Source organism: Nesoenas mayeri (assembly GCF_963082525.1).
Source record: "Nesoenas mayeri genome assembly, chromosome: 13".
Taxonomy (NCBI): Eukaryota; Metazoa; Chordata; class Aves; order Columbiformes; family Columbidae; genus Nesoenas; species Nesoenas mayeri.
In genome coordinates this window covers 11773382-11792992 of record NC_137550.1, presented here as the reverse complement: position 1 = coordinate 11792992, position 19611 = coordinate 11773382, and the positions used below count along the sequence as shown (strand labels likewise).

The 19611-nt window shown below is 45.3% G+C and overlaps 1 protein-coding gene across 4 annotated transcripts in view; it reads right to left on the bottom strand.

Annotated features, from left to right (window-relative positions):
- The window catches only part of ATRX (ATRX chromatin remodeler), an 86506-nt gene extending 80324 nt beyond the window's left edge, over window positions 1-6182 (bottom strand). For all 4 annotated transcript variants that reach the window (XM_080352389.1, XM_080352390.1, XM_080352391.1 and 1 more), the window contains exon 1: window positions 6012-6182. In XM_080352389.1, the coding sequence (XP_080208515.1) occupies window positions 6012-6031 (20 nt within the window). In that variant the 5' untranslated portion in view covers window positions 6032-6182. The remainder of the gene's footprint in view (window positions 1-6011) is intronic.
- Window positions 6183-19611: the final 13429 nt, after the last annotated feature.

Sequence of the window (19611 nt, the reverse complement as noted above, 5' to 3'; positions counted from 1 at the left end):
AGTAAGCGCAGAGCCTACATAGTCATTTCACATGAAAAGTGTCAATATTGTGGCTTAACACGCATGAGTGAAATCGCTTAAGACTATCTAAAAGAGTGAAAGATATAATCTACAAGTTGTTTATATTCTTATTCATAATAAGAAAAGGAGTGAACACTCTTGCAATATCCTAAGAAGCCTACTTCTCTCAGAAAAAAATATGTAACTGGAAAATAAAATCAGCCATTGTATCAGTTGAACAGGTAAAAGAATATGGTTCTACAAAGGCAGGGAAACAGACCACTTCTATGCTAGTGGTTGTTTTTTAACCTAACAATGGTTTTCCAAAGGCAAAGTAACATGATATTGTATAGCCTGTATCAGATTAATATTTTCTAACCTATTTATATACTGATACACTAATTACACCAAACAAGTGAGGATTTACAGCCAGGACTCACGCAATCTATTTGAGTTGGTACATACCAGCTCTACTGCAGAAGGACACAAACTCTCCGACCCTGACACACAAACCTGATGCCACCCACACTCTCAGTTCTCTCCTTTCTCCTCCACTTAAGTACAAATATTTGTTTTGATCTATGCACAGAAGCTGATCCATATTAAAAGTAGCCATTTCTTCTACTGAATCTACATAATTTCCCTAATCCAGCTCACTGCTCATTGGTATGAATGTTTCTGCAAGCAGAGGTGATGAGAGCCTGAGCTGGGGAGGAAGGGACTAGAACTGTGGCAGCAAAATTAGAGCTGGTCAGGTAAATACACCAGGAATCAGAGAACCATTTAGGCTGGAAGGAACCTCTGGAGATCACTTAGTCCAACCCGCCAGCATAAGCAGAGACAGCTACAAGAGGTCACCCAGAACTACGGCCAGTCAGGTTCTGAGCACCTCCACAGACGGAGGTCCCACAATCTCACTGCGTGACCTGTTGCAGTGCTTGACCATTCTCACAGTAAAAAAGTTCTCTTGTGTTTAGATGGAATTGTAACACATTAAAGCAGGTAAAGCCAGAAAATATGTGAATACCAAAACTCCGACTGAAAAGACACACAGGCATCCAGCACTTTTTCAAACTTCTATGCTTAAGATTGCTCAGATTCTATGCTCAGATTCTATGCTTAAGACTTCATTAACACAGATTCACTCTTTTGCTTTGTTTAGAACTGACTTTAAATCCACAGGGGCTTAATCAGTGATGTCTAGTACAGCTGAAGACACTCAATGATGTGGATGAAGTAACTTTGGAGCTTAAGTACAGCATAACAGGTTCAGACAAGTAAACAGAATTATATTCCTCCAGACACACAAGGGAATGGGAAAGCAACAGTTCAAAGTCACTAAGAGACCCTTATTTTGTTCAAGGAAGATTACACAATTTCTTTTTGTTGAGATGGTATCCAAACAACCATATCAGGATTTGGCCGAGAGCTACCATGCTTCACTAAAAAGTAAAAAATTATTTGGGTTTTTTTTGACCTGTTTCTTTAATGGGAGCTTTAAAAAAGGGGGCAGGAAGCAAGCTAAGAAAATCTCATTCTGAGTTTGGCTTGAAAGTCACACAGAAGTCTGTAACTTCAACGGAAAAATAATCTGCAAGCTGAAAAAGACTGACTGAAGGCAACCACTTGAAAATCTAAATACAGTATTCTCACCTTCATGAGACAAAAATCAGAGCAAACTGAATACCTTACTATATTAATTTAGGAAAGGAAGCTCAAACTATCATACATAACAGACAAAACAGAAAGATGTATTTAAAAACATTAAACATGTGTTGTTTAAAGTGAAAGAAGGGATGCAAATCCAATAGCATCATGTCCCCCTAACTTTGAAACTGTCTTCTCTTTTCCTTCATTTGCCTTCTGCTTCCTGGAGTTTACCACAGGTTCTCAACAAGGCATCATTCATTACAAACTCTATGAATTAAAGTGTGTCCCTTGAAGTCCCCCAGATACTCCCAATCAGGTTTGCTACAAGTTTTAAGGGTTGTATCCCACCTGAACTGTAGTTTTTTTATTTTACAAGGTAAAAGTCATGTCAGTTTGCCCACCATCAGTCCTTCCTTTATTGCCTAACTTTTTTAGTTTTGCTTTACACGATAATGCATTTGCACCGCAAGGCTTCTTCAACAACAGCTGAACCTGTTAAGACCTGCAGTTCAACCTACTAAGATACAAACTGCTACAACAGTGCAGTTTTCAGACTTGCAAACAAACTGCCAAAATAGCACCAAATTTGACACTCGACAGCAACATGTGTAATCAAGTTCCTGAAAAACAAAACAAAAGCAAAAAAAACCCACCACAACATCAATCAATCCATCATCCACCTTGAATGACAACTGCCTGGTGGCTAGATGTTATAACAAAGTATGAAAACTTTATACTCTTCCTTTAGTAAACTGGGGCACCTCACCTACCACCTTTTCAAGTAAATATAAAGTTTTCCATTATATTTACCACTGAATACCTACAGTTTCTTCTTTCTCCTCCTGATTCACCATGGGAACAACTTGCCACTGACCTACCCATGAACCAATCCATGTTTCCAAATCACCTGCAGCCACAAGCTGAGCTCCCGTGATAGGAAACTGGATTTCATGAGGTTCAGCAGTATCCTTAGGCTTTCCTGTTTCTGAGAGAACCATCTAGTGATCCAGTCTAAAAGCGTACTTTGTCATAGACTGCAGGCATTTGTTTTTTGGCAAACACAGCACATTTTAGTACTATTTTTGATATTTTTCTTTCGTTGAGGTGTATCCACATAGAAAGCACTAACTTTTCCTCCCTTCGAGCAGAAGGTGCAAGTGCTTATCTGCAACAGAACTGGGAATTTCAAGTTTTCACAACATTAAGGCTACCCTACTGCAGAATTTGTATTACACACCCCTTGTCACCACAAATTATTTCATAGAAAAAACAAGTACCTTCAGCTAAGCCCTGTAGAGACCCTGACACAGTGTTTACAAAACTCTAACAGAGACAGTATTGTATGGAAATTATGATGTCACTGCAGAAAGTTCCTCTCTTAGAAATTTCATTTAAGTATTGCAAACACATTGGCTCTGGGGCACATCTGGCACAGCAGACGACAGCCAGCCTACAGTTTTACTCTTCTCGTGGCAAGAGTCAAAGAACCTGCTTATGCCCACTCCACAAACTGTGTGGAAGACGGCTGACTGACACTGCACCTTCAGAGAACACAGAAGATTGCTGTTGACTTATTTCCAATTAGATTATTGTGGCATCAAATAACATGCTTGAAACAACTCCATAACAGCACTCAAAACAAAGAAATTCAAGTGACTAAAAAATGCAGAAAATTTAACAAAAATGTTAAGACCAAGTACCAAAATACCACACTGCAAGTTGGAAAGTCTGCATCATTAAAAAGTTTACTTTGCCACCTTAAAAAATTTAGTATCACTACACTGACTACCAGATGGTTCAAGTGAGATTCAAAACTTGTCGTCTTTTCTGGTGTGCTTATTTTGTACAGTGTATGAACAGGTTAGGTCACTATGACAAAGATTCTTCTACTTTAAAAAAAAAAAAAAACCAACCTTTTTGGGCAAAAGATTTAGAGAAATCTTCATCAACATTTACAGAGACAGCATTTTTTTTGAAGTTTTTTAGTGAGTTACTCCAGCTTTCATCATGTTTTTCAGCATTCCAAACTTCTCATCCTGGCGATGGTAGGCTCCTAGGTTCTTAATAGTAAATAGAAGTATTCCTCATAACAGAAGTATAAAACGTCATAGCCAGCAGACTAGTATTGATTACTTTCCTTTTAAACCTATGTTCCAGAAGTGCTGGGAAAAGATTTTCCAACAAAATTCTATTGTTTGCCTATATTCCAAAGAACTCCAACAACAATCTCCTAGCTTTATTTATGTCCATGTCCACTGCAGATAGCAGAAGATGAAAGGAATGTGTAGAGTAACAGAAACACAGGCAACTGACAAACCAACAGGACTTGAGAGAAATGGAAAGGAGAGGTTTTTTTCTTTCCCCTCTCATTCTTTCTAACTCCAATTTTAAGTAGAACTTGAATTGACAGAAAATAACAAAAATCCCATGCAATATGTTAATCATTTAGACTGAGAACTGAGTTCATGAACACAAGAAAAGTCTGGAGCACCAAAACAAATATTATGTCCATCTACTTAAAAGTAGTTTGCAACAGGGCCTGCTTATTATGTGGGACAGATCGAATCCAAAGGAACATACAATCTCAAATCTATTTTATATGTGCTTTTTGATCTTCAAGACTACAAGTAATCCAAATTACCCTTCTGTCTGCGGGTGATCTGAAAAATTCCATGGAAAATGTATGAGCTTCTATATCCTCTTTAACTGAAGCACTAACTAAAACAGTAACACTAATTTTTATACTAATGACAACATAAGAATATGGTACAGGTTAAACACAAAACCTTCAGAACATAGACCAGGAACAAGAGGTTCAAAAAATGAAAAAAAAAGACAAAGCAGAATATGGGAAAACAGAAAAAAAAAAAATATACAGCTGTCATAGTAAAATAAAAAGCAAAATGGTCCAAACAGAAGAGCACTTTTCAGAATACGTAACACTATCTATGACCACAAAAAAGGTCAATAAATATTAGCAAGCCAGACCTTATTGCTATATAAAAATCAAATTCAACCCTTGATTTTCAGGGACTGAGGAAGAAAAGTCTACACATGAAATAACTGATCCAACATAAAAGTGGCTTAAGCCGTCAAACTACTTTAAGAACAGAGGGGAGAAAGTGGGAGTGAAAAAGGGGGAGAGATAGACAATCCCTACCTTAAAAATAAGAAAGAAAACATATGCAGAAAAAACTGTTAACTGTTGGGAAGTCATGCACCAAATAATGTATATTTGCAATAGTCATGACCCGCATCCAGCATGTGATCAACATAAATGACAATCTTCTAAAAATCTTATTTTGTTAGTAAGAAGTAGATTACATATGCATTACTTCCTCAGAGGTGTTAAGACTTTAAAATAAAGCAACACACAAGAGAAAGAAAACTACTCAAAGTAAGTCTAAAACTGGGTGAAGATACACAAATATGACCACAGTAAAAACTTTATCCAAAGCTGAGTATTTCATACAGTGCAATGGCTCCCTCTCTTAGCACTTCGATTTTGAAGAGATGTGCAACATTCGTGAGAGTCAAGTGATAACACTTCACTGTTTATATAGCGCCTTAGGCACGTGGAATATTTGTGGGGGATGCACTTGGTCAGTAACCCTGAGATCTCCATAAATCAAAAGCGTACAAAGCCTACTATTTATTAATAGCTTAACACAGCGTCTTTCTTAACACTGACTTCACTTGCTTTTCTGTCAGCTTACTTACTTTACGCAGCAAAACCGTTCATAACAATTAACACGTTAGGAGACAGCTCTTCAGGGGCAGAGGGAGATGTTTGTAAACCAGCATGAAAACGGATCCTTCACGGGGGATGGGCGGGAGAGGAAGGGCTTTACTACAGCACACACACGTGGGGCGGGGGCGGCCGGGCGGAGGGCACAGCCCCGCGGCACCCGGCGGCGGGCACGGCGGCCGATGGCGGGGGGCGATGGCGGCCCCGCCCCTTCGGGCCTTCCCGCCGCTTCCCGCGGCTTCCCGCCGGAACGGGACAGGACAGCCCTGCCCGCTCCTCGGGCCTGTGCCCGAGCCCGAGCCCAGGCCCAGCCCCGCCGTGCCCGGGAAGAGGGGCGTGCGTGCCGCTGCTGCTCACGGCCGGGCCGCGGCCAGATGAGACGAGGGCCCGCCGCCCGGCCGCCATGCCCTCCCCCTGCGCTACCCACCCGGCCTCCCGCCGCCATCCCGCCCCCTGCTCGACCTCCGCCAGCGTCTGCCGCCCCAGGCCCGTCCCCGCCCCACCCCCGCCGCGGGGCCGCGGGCCGGGCCGGGCGGAGCAGCCGCGGAGGCCGCCCGCCAGCAGCGGCCGCCGCTTCCCCCGCCGCCCAGCAGGGGCGGGCTCCGGGCCGTACCTCACGGGCTCTGCGGTCATGTCTCCGCTGCCACTGCTCGGTGCGGCCGGGCCGGAACCGGGCTCAGGCGCCGAAAGGAAACAAAGCCGTTATTGCTACCATCGCCGCCGCCATCTTATCGGAGGGAGGCTGAGGGAGACCTGCCTCCTGCCGCCTTCCTTCTTCGCCGACTCCCATTGGCTCCTTGCGGCCCTCAGCGATTTTCTAATTGGGCGGCTCCGATGAGGCCTGTTGCTAGGGTCGTTTACGTCACCGTCCCAACCTTCCCCGCTCTGATTGGCTGGAGGCAGGGTTACATCACCAGCAGGGACCTGACGTCACTCAGAAAGTCCCGTGGCATCATTTCACAGAACCACAGAAGTATTCTGGTTGGAAAAGACCCTCAAGATCATAGAATCCAACCATAAACCTCACACTACCAAGTCCACCACTAAACCATGTCCCTTAAGAACCTCATCTGGGCAACTTTTAAACCCCTCCAGGGATGGTGACTGCACCACTGCCCTGGGCAGCCCGTCACAATGCCTGACAGCCCTTTCCAGGAAGAAATTCTTCACAAAATGCAGTCAGGGGCAACTTGAGGCCGTTTCCTCTCATCCCATCGCTTGTTCCTTGGGAGCAGAGCCTGACCATCCCGGCTCCAACCTCCTTTCAGGCAGTTGCAGAGGGTGAGAAGGTCTCCTGTCAGCTCCTGTTCTCCAGGCTGAACCTTCACAGGTCCCTCAGGTCCCATCACTTTTGTGCTCCAGCCCCCTTATCAGCTCTGTTGCTCTTCTCTGGACAGGCTCCAGCACATCAGTGTGTCAACCAAAACCTCCAAACCCACAACGGGCAGCGATGAACAGCATCTCCCGGGATGTCGCAGTATGGAGCAGCAGCACCAACTGCACTAACTGCCGCCACAACACCAGGGGCCCACATGCCCTGGCCCCCACTTCAAAATAAAGTGTATTGACAACTTTGCCCAGCATAGGGCTCTAGCCTGCGGGGGCTCCGATGGGCTCAGTCATCGTGGTGGGCAGAGCATGGCCGGAGTCACGAGCAGCAGGTGACAGATGAGGGACAGAGCAAGAGTGAGGTGACAGCGAGGGTCAGGTTTCACCCCGTCCCCTGCCACCCACTTCATCATCAGAAGACTGCGGCTTCGGGCAACTCTGCAAGCCGGACTCAACAACACAAAGTTAATGGAGGCATTTAAATACATCAGTCATACGAAGAGTAACACTGCAATGCTGGCCAAGTGCTACTTACAGCACCAGAATGACCCTAATCCTCTGTGGGGATCAACCATCAAACGCAAAGCAGACCAGGACATGAGCAAACTTCAGAGGAGAGTTTCCCAAGTACAGAATAAAAAGACAGCAAGTTATGAATAATGTAAGCAATACTAAGAATTATCGAGGTTGAACTTGTTGAACAGCATCCAAGTTACGCTGCTAGCTAGAGCTTCACTCAAGCCCAGCTTTGCTAGATTTTTTTTTTAACAGAAAATTCTTTAGATAAGGAAACAGCCTGGCAGTTTCACATAAGTATGCCAAGGCAATTTTCCCTGCTTGTACTGGCAGCTTCTACATGTTAAAATCTGTAAGAAAGGAAGAGGATTGGGATACAGCCCTGTTCAGAGAGAAAGAAGCTACATGCTTTTGGAAGAAGGGTTTTCCTCTAAACTTCCATCTCCCCATAGGACCAAAGCAGAACAGACCCCCAAAACCAAGTCCAATACTGCAGACAATTTAGAACAGGGGACACAAGTACTATTTACTTATTAAAAAGATAACCAGTTTTGAAAATTACTGTATTTTAATGTGTAAACTAAAAAAAAAAAAGTACCAACTCACCTGGTTTCATAACACAATGTGCAAAACACAATAACAAAGTCATAAGTGAAAGCCTTGTCATTTTAACTAGTCTTTAATATCTATTTCATTCTAAAAGGCAATGATAACAAAATAAATAACATTTTCACACTTCAGCACATGCAAACTTACACATCCTAGGGAAATTCTACAAAGCACTGAACAGAATTTGCTTTAGAATTTAACATTCTAGGCAAGAATGCACCCTGTATTTGCTGAATTTTAGTAATGCCAAACAGCAGATTAAATAAGAGCTTTGTTAGTAAATACTCTCTCATGGTCAACGCTACAGTTTTAAAAAACAAAAGCATCACCTGCCTTCTAGCTAAATTTCAGAAGGAAAAAACAAATCCGTGTTAACTAACTGCTACAAATTCCATTAGAAACTGCAAAAAGCCATTCTATTTTTTTTTTGCCACTGAACAGATGAATTAAACCAGAAGCATTACCTATTCTCAGCTCTGCATTAGTATTCCAATTGTGTGATTAAAGTGAGAGCACAAAACATTTATTTTCCTCTTCAAGGCGTTTACCCTGCTTTATGGACTAATACCAACTACATAGGTATATTTATTACTTTTGCTCTAGAATATTTTTTCTTTTACTATTTCTTCAGGACATGGAAGAAGGTATTTGAAAGCAGTTTAAAAAAACAAATTTAATTGCTTCCCATTCATAATTTATACCTAAAGTTGCAGACAAAAAATAAATCCTATTTTGAGAAAAGGTCAAGGAAGAACTGAAATGTTTCCATCTCCAAACAATTACTCAAGGAGACAAAACCTGAACTATCACGAGGTTGTTAAAAACCAGATTGTAGGAGCACACCAAAATCTGCGCATGGATGGATATTGTGTGCATCTGCAGAGAAACACTCTGCACATCTAACACACCTACGTTAAGTTTCCCCAGCACACAGGACCCTGTCCCCCAGCGCTTTACTCAGAGATGCTGCTCCACTAGACCTGCAAGAACCAGGATTCAAAGCCTGTTTGCAGGATAAACCAAGGGCCGCTGTACAGCCTCGCCACATTGATTGCTTTTATTCAACAGGATAGTAATTAATTTTAAGTAGATATTAGCCTACTTTGAAGAAAAATGGCTGAAAGACACATATAGTTATCAATCGACAAGAGAATACTTTAGTAACTTTATGTGCTCCTGACCTAGAAATACAAACTACATATACATCTTTTTCAGATTATTATCTGTGATAAAAGTAGCAGAAGTAATCCAGAACAATAAAACTCTATACTTGAATTCATTTTATAGGAATGGGCAAGAACTGAGCTTTTAAATGGAATAGATTATGTGCAATGAAACTCATTCTTTATTTGTCAGAAGAAAAGCATGACAATAACGGAAAACAGATGACTGCTTCCTCAAGACCCTGGGTTTGTTCTTTGTTTCACTGTTATTCTATTCCCCTTGATAAAGTTCAAAGTGATGGTATGGAATCAGTTGAGTAGTGATTTGTGTTTGATAATTAACCCTTTTTGGCATGACAAAGCAGTAAACATCAATATGCAATACAGAAACAAAATGCCAGTACTTTTCCAAATCCTTCATGAGAATTGATTTCTCATAGCAGAGAAAAGCATTTTGAAATTTTAACTTCTAAAAAAAAAAATCTGATTTCAGCCTAAGTGATTGTCTGTTCTAGACTGGATAATTAAAAAAACACACTATCAGAAGCCATTGTGAATAAACCATAAAGGAACACCACAGATCATTCTTTTCTCCTGACAAAGTTTGGCTACAAGATGACATGATCCAGCATAATCTGATGTCATGGGCAGTATATCCAAACAAGCATAAGCGATTCAGACCTCTGATTTTCTTCGGATATTCCAAATGTTTAGAAAGTGAAGTAATTTACTTTCTTCAGTACTTCTAAAACTTCTACTTTGATTTGTCAGGAAGATAGACTAGGAATAATAATAATACAAAAATCACTCTGGTGCTTACTTGTACACGTTTTTAAGCAAGGCTGAGAATAAGCCTTGCTGTACATTGAGTTAGATGTCCAACAGTTCTGACCATAAAAGCATCAACATTTTTTCTCCTCGAGGCTCTAGCCAGCCATCATCCCATCACATTGCCCAGATGATGATGGCTATCCCATCGCCTGCCAAAAGGTTCAACTTGTCCTTACCCTCGCATGTATCTTAACCACACAGACATCACCAGCCACAGGGTTAATGAGGGTTATTTGCACAAGCACCAAGCCATACCCAGCAGATGCCGCGCTGGGCACAGTTCCATCTTGTTGGAGGAATAACCAGCTCTGCCCCTGAAGGGTGTGTGCTTATGAAGCTCCTCTGTTAATGGCTTCACCGCAGGAATGACTACGAGGCACCATCAGGAAGAAACATGTTCTGTGCTGAACACTGGGGTGGTTTGAAAACAGGAGCTTGCAGTAAATTGTAGATAACAGAAACCATTACCTCGATTAATCCAATTCATTATCTTGCCTTGGGCTTAGCTCATCAGAGAACTCCTCCCTAAGTTATTTTTAGCTATTATTCCAAAATAGATTTTCAATACACCACAGCCCCTTCTTAAAAGCAGAAAAAGCAGCAATCTTAGTGGCCAGCTACATTAAGAAAACCACACAGTCTACAGAATATACCATTTCCCCCTTTTATTACAACCAGTGTTCTCTCAAGGTGAGCTTTTACAGTACTTCTGAGCTGTTCAATGACTCAGTTGCTAAAGGAGGTGGCCTCATCAAACTCCCCATTTAGCATGCCAGCTCTCCAACGCATTTCCTCTGCCACCTTCCTTCTACCAGGCCCAGACTGCATTCTACTAACTAGTTAGGGAGATGCATGAACCCGTGGTCCCAAAGCATCACTCTGGGGACCCATCATAGCTGGCCATTGCCTCTCACCTACTATACAAGCCAAATCTTCCTAGAATTGCAGGCTCTCTGAATCTGCTACAGGTCCTCAGGAGCACTCAGTCTCCTTTTGCTCCACCACCACGCTGGTTCCCTCCTCTGGAAGCTGGAGGGGAAGAAAAAAGCTGAGAGTTTACAACAAGGTCCATGAGGGTATTGGCACCAATCAGAGCCACTTCTGAAAACTGGAAGTCCAAGGACTGCAACAAATGGCTAAAGAAGGAGAAAAGACAATAGCAAAACTGAGTAGAAAATGACCCAGTGTTGGCTGGTGAGAGCAAAAAGCCTGAAAAGCAAAGGCCAGATATCCAAGTCAGCAGCAGGAATTCAGCATGGGAAAAGACCATGGCTGAGCAACATGGCATTACCTGCCCCTACCTTGGCTGCAGCAGTGTGCAGGATGCCAGCTGGTGCTGGAGCATGGCAAAGGCGAGGAGGAGGAGGGACTGACACAGAGCCCCCCCCCAGCAGAGCTCCCCAGGATACTCCCAGACTGGTACCCAAATGTACTCCAGTCTGATGGAAAACAGCTGCTGGTCCAGGGATAGAAAACCTGCCCTCATCTCCGCTTCTGGCAGGACTGTGAAAGAACCAACGGGGGACAGCACTGCACTCCCTGCTGTTGATGGGAGAGAACCAGTGCAGTGAAGGAGGGTCTTAAAAATTGAGGAGCAATTGACTCATGTAGGTGCTCCGAAATGCCCCTGCAATGGAGAAGTTACTTGTGAGAGGACAAAGTAGTAGAAGAAACTATGCACCAAAAATTAGAAAAAACGTCTAAAAGCTTAAAAAAACCCACCGCTTATTTAGAATGAGATTGTAAGCCACTTTGACCTACACTGCTAACAACTAAAGCACAACAAACCTATAAGTCTATTGGAAGTATTGTATCAACAGACACAGAGCATCTCCATTTCTTTTTCCTCATTTTTAAACTGGCAGATTGATTTGCCCACAAGAAAATCCTCAATCTAAGCAAGACTCACTGTTCAGCACACCAGTCCTGCACTGATCTTCTGAGCAATAGGCATCCTGTTGAAGATGTTCCATAACATGATTCCTGCCACAACTTTATCCCTGAGGTAGAAAAAGGCACCTTTGCTGTTATCTTTTCCTTGCTTTGGGACTTGAGGCGTTGGGGAAAAGCTTGGAGAAATGTCAGCTTCTGAGGCTTCTGCTTGTGTTTCACTCTGATCAAATTCACCTCAAAATCACCTGTCCCTAAAGCAAAGAGAAGAGATATCAAACATCCAGAGCAGAAAAAGAAGCAGCAGCTCTTTGCCTGTGATGGTGAGAGTGGACTAAAGAGCAGGGCTCTGTAAGAGACCGACTCTGGCCAGAACCCTCCAGCACAGACCGGGGTTACTGACAGCAACACCAGCCAACCTGACCAGGCACCCAGCAGCCAGGGCTCAGCAGGGATCCTGAACATCCTGAAAAAATGCAAGAGGAGTTCCTGCCTTTTGCCAGAATTTTAGCACAGGAGGAGGAAGTTTCACTGAGTGCCAAATCCCCAGAGTTCACACCTGCCAATAAAACACAAAACTGCAGCTTCCAGTCCCGCAGTTCTCTGCATCTCTGTCACGTCACGGTATCCTGAAGAAAAACACTCAAGTGAAATTAGTGCTTCTGTGGCTTGTTTACAAGTGAAGAGAGAGACTCTTCTGGGTCCAGAGTCTGTGCAGTACAGGCCAAGTGCTCAGGTAAATGACAGCAAGTCATCAATAACCATTTCTGAGGGCATTTCTCCAAGATAGGTAAAACTCTTTTCCCCATATTTAATCTCCTGCTAATTCTGAATTCCTGATCTGTGTCACAGAGGCATCCTAAAAGTCAGTTCAGGCAGGCAACAAACTCTGAATGGACTTCATTCTAACCAGAGCTGTTGAACAGAAACCAATAAACAGGGTTTATGCAAACTTACTCAGCACTGCAACAACATAATACAACACAGGTTCGGATTCCCCTTAGGAGTTCAATCATTACACAGTGGGCTCAAATCTCCAGGGGATTAGATCCCCAGACTCCAGAGTGGTGATTCACAAAGGCGCATCTGCCCACTCTGTGTCAAAGTGAGGACTCTCAAGGGCACCCAGACGGTCACTGAGGTGTCTCGCTCCCCAGGCAGTGTTTCTCAGAAGGCCACTCAGGGGAGGAAAGTCTTCAACTGCAGACCCACAGCTCCCAGCAGCCCAACCCTGAGGGCTCCCAGCGGGCACCATTTCCAGCCATGCACTCTGGGCTGTGCTCACCTATGGCCGCCCCCCAGAGACTTCTTCAGCCTCGACGTCTCATTGGCCAAAAGCCCCGTCTGTCAACCAATGGGTGTTTACATGACCATATTTGTCCATCAGCCCAGAAGTTCATGCTGGTCTGTGGTGAGGAGAGCGCGACCGCCAGACGTGTCCCCAGTGCGAGGGCGGGAGGTGCCAAACATCCAGTGCAGGAAAAAATGAAGCAGTTCTTCCCCTGTGATGGTGAGAGCGGATTTGGGTATCTCCACATGTACATCGCTACCTTTCTGGCCGCAGCCCCAGCTGACTTGCTGCAGCACGACCCTGCACCAGCAGGACATGTGGCGGGTCACCTCACACTGAGGAGCACAGGTTGGACAGCTGTGACAAGTTAATCGCTTTGTGCCATGTCGATTTCACTCCTTTTGCTTTTCACGAAGTGAGGCTCTTTTGTGCCCTTTTTGTCATGAAGTGCGACTTTCCCTGAAAGTGCTGGCGTCACTTTATCCCGGAGAAGGATCGCGCTGTGTCACCAGTCCAAGCCAGGACAAGAAGGGCTGTGCTCCAGGGACATGGCAGTGCTGTGCTTTGCCCTGAGCTCCCAGCTGATCACCATTCGACTCTGCTCTTCTGCGGCTGAAATTGCCCAAAGAACAACTCAGCAGCTGGAGGCTGGGAAGAGGGATGATGCTCCTGCTGCCCGGTGCCGCCCCAGTGATTGCAATTAGCACTGGCTGTGCAGCACCCAGAGGTGCTGGGGAAGAGGAGGATGCTGCGAAGGCTGCTGCCCAGGGCACGCAGCAGCCACAGACAGCCGTGGCCGTTTTGCAGTGGGCCACACATGGATCAGCAGCTGCTGTGGCTCTTGGCTAACTGGGTTCATACCTGAGCCTCTCTCCATTTTTAGACCCCAGAAACCCAGGGCAGAGGAACTCGCATCCGATATGAAGCTCTGACCAGGTCGATTTCTTCTGAAGACCAGCACTGTGGCCCTTTTCTCTGGTGTCTCAGGCCTGAACCTGCTCTCTTGATGCTGGAAGCCTTGTGCAGAGGTGGATAATGGCTCAGCTCTCCAGCAAGGGAGCGAGCAGCCGCTGCTTCCAGACTTGGGAGACCCTTGGCAGAAGCAAGGGACCCCATCTCTGCACCACGTGTGGGTGCGGAGGGTCTCACCTGTAGTCAGCCCATAAGCCAGCAACACCAGCACCATCACAGCAGCCAACACCTGATGGCACCAGAACCAGGAGGTGGTGCCCAAGCACCAGAAAGCCAGCGTGGTGAAGGTTCATGTAGTAAGAAGGGTACTGCAGTTCAGCAGGCTGGCAGTGACGTGTTTCTCAAAGGCAGGTACCTCCGGGCCAGGGTTTTGAGCTGGAGCAAACCTGCAGACCTGCCGGGAGCAGGAGCTCCGCGGGAAGCGTCCCAGCACTCCCTCGAGCAGGACTTGTGTCACAGCCCCCAGCATGTCTCCAGTGGGGGCAACTGGCAGACCCTGGGGTCAGACTCCTGCCTGGGGGATGAGCGGTGGCAGTGTCTGTCGGCCCCGGCCATGGGCATCACTGCTCAGCACAGACTCCAGGGGAAGGACAAAGCCAGAGCAAAGGGTGGCCTACAGCCTTGGGTAGGGGACTCTTTGGATCAGCCAAAGAACCAGAGAAGTCACCAAAAAGGCTCTGGCAGAAATCCACGAATCTCTTGCTGAAAAATCTGAGAGCAGCATCACTACAGAGGATAGGTGGGTAAATGGGACGGAAAAGAACATTTCGGATAAATGTCCTGAAACAACGAGGCAGCCAACAAGGCAGACATCATGGCGGGGCAGTGAGAAGCGCTGCAGGCAGCAAGCACGGCATGGCAGGACGCTGGTGTCGAGGCACGAGTCGGAGCGTGGCAGTGAGCAGGTCCCAGGGCAGCAGTCATGGCCCCACCAGCCTGGAGAGGAGCAATCAGGGCAGCCCCCGGGCCGCTGCCAGCATATCCCTGGGGTCAAACCTGGGACTGCCACAGCACCCCGCCAGCATGAGCCCAGCATCAAGACGAGACAACCCTGGTGTGATTCTGGGGTCAAACCCAGGATCAGACCAGGACCCTGCTGGCACGACATCTCTGTCCGCTCTCATGTAGCATCCATGGTCCCTTCCCTCTGAAGGGCTCTGCATTGCAAGTGCTGGTGTTCAGAGCCTACAGCAGCTCTGTGCAACAGAGTGAAGTGAGTCTGTGTTTGGCAGAGCACGGAGCTGGAGGCAGGTTCAGTTCCCAAATCATCGAGACTGGCAGAAACACGACAAAAAGAGAATCTGGCCGGATCCCACATCTACTTTCCTGCTCGTACTGCCTTATTTTTCCAGGAAACTAGGGCTGCCAGGGAGGAATTTCCCCAGAGTTCCCAGTCCAAAGGGGCCCTGCGGTCCCCATCTGTAGGGCCCAACCTTGAATGCCGATGGGGATGCCGGGAGTCCAGTGCTCTGATTGGCTGGCACCCACGTTGCCATGGCGACACAGAGCAAACACTGCCGGATTGCTGGGTACCACTGCCTGGGAGCTGCTCTGCGGGGCTTTTCCCCCCAGAGAAAAGGACAGACGCAGCAACACTGCCAGGCCACCAGCCACCCCTGTCTGGGACCACCAGCAAAGGCAGCTGGGAAGCACCAGTGACGGCTCAGGGCAACTGTAAGTCGAGCTGAGTGAAGGTGAGTTACAAAGGAGGGGTCAGATGAGGGGGACTGGCCTGCTGCTCTTCACACTGTTTCAGGACCCTGTTCCAGGGCAGCCCAGACTTTCTCAGATGGGTCCTGCAGCTCTGCAGACCAACTCTCTCAGAGTGCGTTTGTGTGTTTCTAAAGGTAAAGAAAATGGATAAGGGAGAGAAAAACAATGCCAGTGAGGAAAAAGCTCACATTCCCATGGAAAATGGGAGAAGCAGTACAGAGAAATATCTTCCAGAACAGAAGAAAAACGAGAAAGGTAGTGTGCCTCCTCTATTTGCATGTGGCAGGGTCTTCCCATAATGATTTTTCAGCATTTTATCTATTTTAGAAGCCAAGTACGTAATAAAAAATATCCAGTGGGGTCCATGTGACAGCTTCACAGTGCAGAGAGGATGGCAGCAGATTGAAGAATACATTTCTGTGAGTGGCAATTCTACCCACTCAGGAAAGGCATGCCTTCTCACTGTTGAGGAGCATGAAAAATTAAAGGAGAGCACCTCAGTTCCTTTTTAGCATCTCCTTTAAGTCACCTCTGCTAGGCAAAGGGAATCTTAGCGCCACGTTTGTTCAGCAGACATGGGAGATTCACGAAAGCTGGCTTCACTGGTCAGAATTTCTCCAGGAAGAAGAACTGAAGTACAGCAAGAGATACCATTACAGAGCTTGCTTCAGCATCCCAACACGCAGAAAACCCATCCCACGAGCAACAGCAAGTGTCTACTTCATTATAGAGATCTCCAAAATCAAACCTGCTGTAAGTACTCAGAAATGGCACGCACCAGAGCACAGGGGGGTTTCCTGAGGCAGGGACACACCAGGGCAGTGGAGAGACTGGCAGCTCTCAGGAGAGACACTGACAAGGTCTGGGTGTTGTCAGAGCAACGGTGGGAGATTTAAATGTGGTGTAACAGGAACCTGCAGTCAGTCACTGACGGGAGAAGAGGACAGAGCCAGGGGCTGGTTTAGTTCCCAAGTTGCTGAGACTGACAGCAACTTGACAGAGGATCTGGCAGGATTCCACATCTACTTTCCTGCTCATACTGTCTTCCCCTTCTGAGTAACAGCAGCCGCTCTGGGCAGCTGTAAGCAGGACTGAGTGGAGATGAGTTTCAGAATAAAGGGTCAGTAGAGGTAGACTGGCCTGCTGCTCTTCACATTGCCTCGGCATCCCTTTCTAGATCTGCTTCAAGTTTGTCACCTATACAATAATAGGTTGCAGCTCGAAAGAAAAAAAGAAATTGCACTGAGTAGAGTTTTTACCTCCAGAACCCACGCTTAGTCACATCAAACCTTAACTTTCCTCCTTACTGGCTATACATCTCCAACCACAGATGTTGTGGTTTAACCCCAGCCGGCAACTAAGCACCGCACAGCTGCTCACTCACTGCAACCCCATCTGGTGGGATGGGGAGAGAAGTGGAAGTGTAAAAGTGAGAAAACTTGTGGGTTGACATAAAAACAGCTTAATAATTAAAAAAAAAAATACTAATAATAACAGATTGTAAGGGAAAAAAAAAATAACCAGGAGAGAGAAAAATAAAAACTAAGAAAAAATAAGTGATGCAAACGAAAACAATTTCTCACCACTAACCAACCAATGCTCAGTCAGTCCCCAAGCAACGCGACTCCCTGCACCAACCTCCCCATTAGTTTTATTGCCGAGCATGATGTCATATGGTGTTGGATATCCCTTTGTCAGTTGGGCTCAGCTGTCCTGGCTGTGTCTGTGTCCCCTCCCAACCCCTTGTGCCCCCAGCCCACTTGCTGGTGGTTGTGAGGAGCAGAAAAGCCCTTGACGCTGTGCAAGCCCTGCTCAGCAGTAATAAAAACATCCCTGAGTTATCAAGACGGCTTCCAGCACAAATCCAAAATACAGCCCCACACTAGCTATGGCAAAGAAAATTGACTTTGTCCCAGCCAAACCCAGCACAACAGCTCATAGCCACTGGTCAGAAATCTTATATCCTATCACAAACTTAAAATTCTAACATCTGAGTCTTTGCCTTCACAAGAAAATACTCACTGAGGCTTTAAACTAAAACTATTCTAATCCAGATCAGAATTGTTGTACAACTACACAGGTTATTCTTTAAGCAGATGATAGATCTTACTGAATTAAAATGTCTGCTTTGTGCGGTTCTGTATGCAAACTATGCCCTGTCTCTCCTCTTGCAGACTTTGCCCGTGGAGGTATTCTTCACTCTGGAGTCCAGCAGGCTGATTCACAGGTAAATCTTATTGCTCTTCCATCACTGACACAACTTGGGAGGTTCTAGCAAGCTTTCCCATGCCAAAAACAGAGACCTTGATGAAAATAAATCTGCAATATAGCAGAGAGGGGGAGTAAACTGTAAAAATCTTGCTACACAGAGCCAAACGACCCTCTTTATCATGACTTTCACTCCACCACAAACATGGCTAGTCCTGGCTTTACACAGGTCTAGGTGGTGTTTCTTTTTCAGCAGGTAGGCTTGCCCTGTGAATAACAGCCAGCTCGCAGCTGGTCCAACTTGGATTCAATATTATTCTTAAAATTTACCTTCTCTTTATTCCATCCTCCAGGCCAGGACAGTGTCGGTTTAGAGAAAAGTGGCTTAAGGACATTATCGAAAACAAAATAATCCTTGTGGAAAGACTTACTTCCCAATGAAGATCTCCAATTCACCATCACAAATGCTCTGTTGGTATTTTGTGGAGAATATATGAACACAATGAAGAAAGAATGGCTTTTCCTTATCAGCATTTCTACTTTGTGGATGCACAGAAAAAAACATTACAACTGTGCAAAAATGAACTATGGCCTGACCTGGTAGCTGGCTTTGCATGATGGTTCCTTGCAGGTATGGGTGGGTATGGCAGGACAGAAACAGGTTCCAGAGTGTAAACGGGAAGAAGCAGCTAAGCTGGACTTGCTGTTTGCGAACACCAGGTCTGCAGAACTCCAGGGCAAACATTATAGGACTTTTATTTTCTTTATATACAAACATACAAGACATCTCTGCTGCCGAAACTACAACACAGAGATTTAGGGGAACAAAAAGCCCTCTAGAAAATACTTGGGTTTTAAAAGCACTTAAGAAAGCTAAAGGGTTATGTGTGGAAGTACACAGTTGAATCAAAGATCACTACCACAGGAGCACTACCCGGAGTAGGCCTCTGAGTAGAGTTCAAAGAAAGCCATGTATTAATAATAACTGCTGAAACAGACCAAATTAAAATACCACAGGAGTTAAAATGAGGTTTTAATCTAGAACACTTCCACAGACAAAAAAAATTCAAATAAATTGAAAGATAATTCCTTGTTCCCACCTGCGTACATCCAGGGGTTCCCATCACTGCACTCCACTGCTCAATACCTATGTATAACATAGGAGAAAAAGAAGCAAGCAACCGAGTTCTTCACCACAGGCTTTGGTGGACTGAAGGTCAGACCCATGTATTACTATTACTTTCTACCCTAGTTGCGATCCGCTTGCTTTAAAGTAACTGAAGCCCATCTGTAGTAAATTACAAACTCATTTCTATTTACAAGTCTAGTTTGAATTGCAAATCAAACTGAACTGTTTTGAGAAAAAAATCGATCTAAAAGACTTCTGAAAAAATACCTAAGTGGACAGTCTTAGACCTTAAACAGAACTTAGGAATTCCTTCACTTTTGCTGCAGTTGCTAGCAGCTTGCTTCTGATGGCAGTTGAGTCTCATTAATGAAAATAAATGGAAAAATTGCACTTACAGCCATCAGGTAACAAAGCCCTCCCACAGAATCCTCCTGTTTGCCCGATTCAAAGTGAGCACAGAGCATTGCCACCTCTCATCTCCCCTGCCTGTTCCTGCTTTGCAGCCTTTCACCCTACAGGGCCAAGCCTCAGGACTGGATGACTTGTGTCAAGGAAACAGAAT